General features: G+C 55.4%; 1 protein-coding gene across 1 annotated transcript in view; it reads right to left on the reverse strand.

The window, feature by feature from the left end:
• Positions 1 to 622: 622 nt before the first annotated feature.
• Positions 623 to 7,242, reverse strand: part of LOC103214070 (E3 ubiquitin/ISG15 ligase TRIM25-like) — a 9,886-nt gene continuing 3,266 nt past the window's right edge. Inside the window, exons 3-7 of the mRNA XM_007959870.1 lie at positions 4,433 to 4,528; positions 3,992 to 4,225; positions 2,213 to 2,372; positions 1,934 to 1,996; positions 623 to 1,182 (exon numbers count right to left, since the gene is read on the reverse strand). Of these exons, the coding sequence (XP_007958061.1) occupies positions 623 to 1,182; positions 1,934 to 1,996; positions 2,213 to 2,372; positions 3,992 to 4,225; positions 4,433 to 4,528 (1,113 nt within the window). The remainder of the gene's footprint in view (positions 1,183 to 1,933; positions 1,997 to 2,212; positions 2,373 to 3,991; positions 4,226 to 4,432; positions 4,529 to 7,242) is intronic.

Below are 7,242 nucleotides of genomic sequence, written 5' to 3' on the forward strand. Positions count from 1 at the left end.
CGGGGAGCTGAGTGGGGTGGGACACTGGCTGGACTGGGCGGGGAGTGTTAAGGGTGACGGGGGTTTAAGGTTTACCCCCCTGGACAGTGCCAGGTCCACCTCCTCTGGGCTATGATACACCCGCAGTGTGAGAAGCTCTGCTCTGGGCAGTGGGGTTACTTTAGGGTCTGAGTTTAAACTCCCAGTCCCCGTTGAGGCCAGTAACTCACGCCACCTCGTCCATCAGATGCCTCCTCTCAATCGGGCCACCTTGCATGGAGCCCCAGAGAAGTCACCTGTGGCCAAGACCCACCCCTCTCAGGACACAAAGCCAGAATGAGCCCAAAGAACCAAGGCCAGGGGTCTCTGCTAGGTCTTAGGGGAAAGGCTGGGCCCTCCAGCACCCCAGTCAGGACCTCTCCACGGATCACAAGACTGTCCCCCAGCCCTGGGATAACAGACTCTTCTCCGGTGGCTCTGGGGAGAGAAGGTGGCCTGCTTGTTGTCTGGTGGAACTGAGTCAGTGGGTGGGAAGGGCGGCGGGTTCACCTCCCTGGGCGCAGGGGACCGGGACAGAGCCAATGCAGCCAGCCTCCCGCCGGCCCAGCCAGTGCGTCGAGTCCAGCTTTATTCGTGGCCGGCCCTAGGCCTCGGGGCGCTGCTTGAGCATGACCCAGGCCCCGCTGCTGACCATGACGGCGGGGTAGAGCGGCTCCAGGAAGGTGGCGAGGAAGCGGTGGATGAGGCTGGCGCCCCCCGCCACGCCGTAGAAGGCCAGGCAGCCGGCGGCGCAGTCGAGTACCACCCCGAGCGTGCGCTGGTAGGCGCCCGGCAGCACCGTCTGCTGGTTGTCGTGCCACACAGAGAACTTGAGTGAGTCCCACTCCAGGCACCACGAGTCCGGGTTGCGGCCCAGCAGGTAGACGGTGCTGCGGCGCGGGCGCGCGCAGGCCGGGGCGCAGCGCCGGTAGGTGACGCCCAGGCACACCCACGAGTCGGAGACCTCGACCTCCCAGTAGTGGCGGCCCTCGGCCAGGCCGCGCGAGCACAGCACCTGGGGCCACTGCGTGAAGCCGGGGCAGGGGCCGCCCGCCGCGGCCGCGGGCTGCAGCAAGATGCCCAGGTTGAGCACCGAGTGCGTCTCCTTGAACAGGAAGAGCTCGGCGCTGGCCGCGGCCGGGTCAAAGTTCAGGTTGCAGTAGGCTGAGGGGCGGGGAGGGGAGGGGGGGGTCAGGCCGCCCCGGGGCGGGGCGCTGGGCCCCTCGGGGAGGAAGAAGGGGACTGGGTTGCATGGGGTTTGCTTAGAAGTCGCGGTGCTTCCACCTCAGGCTCCCAGGAGTGGGCCTTCTAGCCCCACCCCCACCTTTAAAGCCCCTGCTCAGACCCCAGGGTGCAGCTGACATCTGGGGAAGGATGAGCTGGGTGCTGTGGGAGCTCCCACCTCAGGGAGGGGTGTTTGGAGTCAGGAGCTCCCAGCCTCCAACCTGGCCCTTGACATCACCTCCTGTCCATCTGTTCAGGCTGCAAGCTGAGTGGGACCGAGGGAGAGGCCAGAGCTCCTGGCAGGTGGTTCACCCAAGGGAACCAATCGTGACCCTCAAGCTGTTCAGAGAAGCCATTAAGATTTGGCCCCTGGCCCAGGGTAGGCTGGCATGCACCCACTGAGGCAGAGGTTGTGTCACGCCAGAACTGGGAAGGGCAGTAGGACTGGCCTCTGGCCAGTAGGTGAGGCCTCACTGGAGATGGGGTTGGACGGGGTCTTCTCCACTTCCGACTGCTGCCTTGGGGTCTCTGATCCACCCTAGGCTTTCCACTGAGTCTGGGCAGGCTAGGGCTAGGGAGCTGGCATCTCTGTGGAGGCCCTACCCTGCATGGAGGTGGGCCCGGGAGGTTGAAGCAGCCAGGGGCCCTGTGCCCTCCCCCAACTCTGAGGCAGGAAGCACACTAGACTCACACTCGAGGAGCGTTTTCCTGTCCACAGCTGGGGGCAGCACCTCGTAAGAGTTCATCTTAATGCCTGGGGAAGATGGTAGGGCTTTGCTGAGGACACTCACAGACAGCATCCTTCTGGAGAGAGCTGTGGGCTTCCAGGAGGCGGTGTCACCAGAGGAAGATGTGCTCGGGAAGGCTGGGCTCTCTCCAAGTGCCCGGAACCCCAACCCACTGGGCTGTAGGGTGCTGTCACCTTGCAGGGCAGGTGAGTCCCCAAGGACACAAGCTGCCTGGCACTCACCCTTCAGGAGGAGCTGGTTGAGGAAGCTGAGCCCCACATTGGCCAGCTGGGTCCGGAGCTCCGCCAGGGTCTCTGGCAGCCGGAGGAAGCTCTCCTCCTCGAAGTTGGTGCCCATCAGAGGTTCCATGTGAGCTGGAAAGTGCTTGAGCCTGGGGAACTCCTGGCACACAGGGAGATGGTGGTGGCACCTGTTAGCCAGGGCCCAGACAGATGCCAGGAGACCCTGCTTCCGTTAGAGTCCTCGTGACTCCAGAACTATGGGCCAGGTGGAGCAGAAGTCCCCTCTTCAAAACTGGACCTTCCCAGTTTGGAAATCTCAGGTTAGGTCGCTTCCCAAGTACGGCTTGTGTGGCCTAGCCTGTTAAGCTTAGTGGAATTTTAGAACCACCAGACCTCCCATAGGAGCTCTGGTTGCATAGTGGCTAAAGCACTTGACAGCTAACCAGAAGGCTGGCGGTTCAAACCCACCAACCACTCCTCGGAAGGAAGGTTGGGCAATCCTACTTCCATAGTGATACTGCCTCAGAAACCCAAGGAGGGGTCACTATGAGTCGGGCTGACTAGGTGGCACATAACAACGACAACAACAGACCTCCCATAGAATGAGGATTTTTCTTTCCTTTTTTTTTTTAAAAAATTTTTGTTGTGATTTGGGTGAAGGTTTACAGTGTAAATAAGTTTTCCATTCAACAATTCATACATGCAGCCTCCTCAGTGAAATAGCACTGAGTCTGCTGTTTCTATTCCTCCTCTTTCCTGACCCTTCCTGTCTTCTAACACTTGTTCTTGGGCAAATTCTGCCCTTTTGATCTCAAATGGCTTATTGTTCTAAGGAGTGGTTCCTCCCTAGTGTTGCTGTTCACCTGGCAGACCTATTGTTTGGCTGAAAATTGAGCCCTGGAGCGAGGATGGTTTCTTTTGAGGCCTTAATTGTTTGGTGAAAAACATTTTCAAATGCTCCCAGCTGTGCTTGGGGAGGAGGTGAGAAGAGCCCTAGAAATCAGCTCAAAGGTGTGATGGCAGCTGAAGGAAGGAGAGCTGTGAGGGGAGCTCTCCAGCACAGGGTTTGGGGGAGGCCTAGGTGTCTATCAACGGAGAAGGCTGCTGGCACCTTCCTGCCAGCCCTGGCAGGGAGGGGTCTCTGGGTGGTGCGAAGGGTTAACATATCAGCCGCTGATTGAAAGGTGGGAGGTTCGAGGCCACCAGAGGTGCCTTGGAAGAAAGGCCTGGCAATCGACTTCTGGAAAATCAGCCAGTTCTGCTCACGGTTCTGCTGTGACACACACAGGGTTGCCGTGAATTGGAATTGACTCCACAGCAACTGCGAGGCCAGGCTCAGGCTGGGCAATAAGATTTCAATGTAGGCTCTATGGTTTGTTCTTGTCTCACTCCCAGCTCTGGTATGGGGGAGTCTGGTGACACCCCCTAAGACCGTCAGCTACCCAGTATCCTATGGCACACCCCCATCCGTTCCAAGGAAATGAAGGCAGGAAGTTAGGGTCTGGATGAAGGGAGAACTTCCCAAAGGATAAGACTGAACTCCAAGGAGAGAGAAGAAGCCATGGGTATTGGTGTAAGCTCGGGTTCCCATCTGATCACTTGATTACTAGGCTGATCACTTGATCACTTGATCAGACAGGCTCCCATCTGATCACTGATCACTGATCGCTTACTGATCACTTGATCCAGGATCTGGGCAGATCTGGTGTGTTTAGGTGTTTGGGGTGGGAGGGGAGTGGTGCTGGGATAGGGCCCTGGCTGCAGGTGGCAGAGGCTTGCCTGCAAAAACTGCTGGTCGCTCTGGTTGGTGAGCAGGGTGCGCAGCCAGACGCTGTCCCCCTCCAGCTCCAGAAGCCGGCTGTGGCTCTGCTGGAGGGAGCTGCCCAGCTTCCCCAGGGCGGCGGCCTCCTCTCTCTCCAGGAACTCCAGAACCTTCGCCTGCAGCTGAGTGAGCTCCTGGACGATCTCCGAGAAGCAGGTATTCACCTCGTTGCGCATTGTCTGGGTCAGTTTCTGGCCAGGATAGCAGAGTACATAGAGAAGGATCCCCGAGCCCCACCCCAGGGCGCCCACTGCCATGGCCGAGAGCTGGCCCAGGCATCTGCCTCTGTCTGCCTGGCCCACACCATCCCCTCCAAGCCGGGAGAGTTCCCTCAGCCAGGTGCCCGGCATCAGGGGAAGCCTGGGTTTGGAACAGGGGTCTCGGCCGGGCAACCTTACCGAAACCGAGGCTACCCGCCCACGGTGCTTCTGGTTGTTGGAGGCAATGATCAACATCTGGTTCTCCACGTTGGCCTGGACCTTCCGAACCTCGGCCTGGGGTGGAGGAGGGGGTCTCTGAGTCAGAGAGGTGGCCTAGGAGAAGGCCTTCTGCAGGCGGCCCCATGTCAAGGCCTAGAGGGGACACGCCACTTGCATTCCTCTGCTCTGCTGAGGTGAGAACGAGAGAAGGACCAGAGCTGGAGAGCAGATGGCCCTCAGCCCACCTCTGCTCCAGGCCTCTTAGCTCCCGAGAGCCTGTCTCCCCATCCTTAGGGATCAGGCTTTCTGCTCCTGACAGTGGTGACCATAGGATTTCAGGTCACAGGAAGCGGCTGTGAAGGACTCAGTGGCTGGAGAGCCCCGAGAGGCAAGGGGGCCAGGGGGGCGCATCAGATATGGAGGTGTCCGGTTCCCTGGGGCGGCACTGCCAAATCCAGAGCAGGTGTGTGTCCCCAGGTCCCCTGCAGAAGCCGTCACTCTCCACCCAGTCCGTGGGCATTTTCATATTCAGTTACATATCCTGATGTTAGGTGCCATCAAGCTGGTTGCAGCTCATAGTGGGCCTGTGTCCCACAGAACGAACACGGCCCGGCCCGGCACCGTCCTCACAATCAGGGCTGTGTTTAAGCCCATCATGGCAGCCACTGTGTCAGTCCATTTCATTGAGTCTTCCCGTTTTTCACTGACCCTCTGCTTTCCCAAGGATGATGTCCTTCTCTGGAGACTGGGCCTTCCTGATAACACGAACAAGGTGTGTGAGATGAAGGCTCACCATCCTCACGTCTAAGGAGCATTCTGGCTGAACTTGATTTGTTAGTTCTTCTGGCCTTCCATGGTGTATTCAGTACCCTTTGCCTACACCATAATTCAAAGGCACCAATTCTTTGGTCACTATGAGTCGCTATGAGGGGTCACTATGAGTCAGATCCAACTAGACGGCAAGGAGTGATAGTGGTATTAATTCTTCTTTGATCTTTCTTATTCATTGTCCAGCTTTCTCATGCACATAAACCAAAAAAACCAAACTCACTGCCATGGAATCGATTCCGACTCATAGCGATCCCCTTTGGGTTTCCGAGGTAGTAAACCTTTACAGAAGTAGATTGCCCAGTCTTCCTTCCATGGGTGGCTGGTGGACTTGAATCATCAGGCTTCTGGTGAGCAAATGCCTTAGGCACTACGACACCAGAGCTCCTTGTATGCATATAAAACCAAAAAGAAACCAAACTCACTGCCAAGTCTGATCTGACTCATAGCAACCCCTCCGTGGGTTTCCAAGGTGGTATCACTGTGGAAGTAGATTGCCCAACCTTCCTTCTAAGGAGTGGCTGGTGGGTTTGAACCGCCAGCCTTCTGGTTAGCAGTCACATGTGTGGTAGTTATGTTTGTGTGTCAACTTGGCTGGGCCTGGTTGAGAGGCTGGGCAGCTGGTGGTAGTTATTCCCCATGATGAGACTGGCAATCAACTCCATGGTGGGATCTACCACAAGCAGCTGAGTAGCTGCCTTTAGGATGTGGTCTGCTTCCTATATATAAGGAGAAGCCTTTGGGAATGGTCTCTAGCCTTTGGCATGCTTGGACCCTGCATGTAGCCATGTCCTTGCTTGGCAACCTGCCATGCTCTGCCGACCTTGGGACTTACAATGGACTTAAGTTAATGGCCTGCCGTGTGGATTGGTAACATCGAGACTGTGCCTTTTTACTTGTCAAACTTGGGGCTTCTCAGCCTCAGCAGCCAGCAGCTGTCTGAGTGAAGAAATGCCTCTAGCTCCAGTGGGCTGGGAGCAGGAGGCAGAGCTGGACCCCAAGGTTGAGGGGCTTTCACCCAGTCCCTAGAGCCTGGCACTTTGAACTTAGACTTAAAGCCTCCAATTATAAGAATAAACTCCTGTCTGTTAAGGCCGTCCCATTTGTGGTATATTCTTGTCAGAGCGGCACTAGGTAACCAGAACACACGCCTTAGGCGCTATACTACCAGAGCTCCTAGTATGCATATAAGGATATTGAAAATAACATGGCTTGGATCAGGTACACCTTAGTCCTCGAGGTGACATCTTTTCTCTTTAACTCTTTAAAGAGGTTTTTTGCAGACGATTTGCCCGATGCAATATATTACTTGATTTCATGACTGCTGCTTCCATGGGTGTTGATTATGGATCTAAGTAAAATGAAATCCTTGCCAACTTCAATCTCTTCTCCATTTATCATAATGTTGCTTATTGGTCCAGTTGTGAGGATTTTTGTTTCCCTAATACATCCTTGAGCAGTGCCGTGTTCCGGAACAGTTTCTGTCCATGAGCTGTTGTTGCTTCATAACAAAATGAGGAGCTTGTGTGGGACTGTACATAAATGCATTCCTTCCTTCATTGAGAATGCTATGAAAAATGTCAGCTAACCAAAACAGTGTGCTTAGGGATGAGGTCCGTCTGCTTGCAGCACAAGCTCCATGTCTTGCCATTTACCATTAAGAGGTCACTGAGTGCCATGTTAGAATAACACATAATGGACTATCCATGATAGGATGCCTAGCATACAATAAGAGGCAACAAATGTACTAAGGAAAAATTGAAAGTAGAGAAAAGAAGGGCATTCACACAAACTAACATAATGTGTTAGCATTTTGATGTTTCCTTTCAGCCTTGCTTTCTCTTGTGCAATCTATATGGTTTTTTTTTTTTGTTTTTTTTTACCAGCGGCTCTGGTGGCACAGTGCCTAAGGCATTTGACTGCTAACCAAATGACTGGCGGTTCAAACCCACCAGCCACTC

Source organism: Orycteropus afer, unplaced genomic scaffold (assembly GCF_000298275.1).
Source record: "Orycteropus afer afer isolate SDZICR_OR568_19922 unplaced genomic scaffold, OryAfe1.0 scaffold00018, whole genome shotgun sequence".
Lineage (NCBI taxonomy): Eukaryota > Metazoa > Chordata > Mammalia > Tubulidentata > Orycteropodidae > Orycteropus > Orycteropus afer.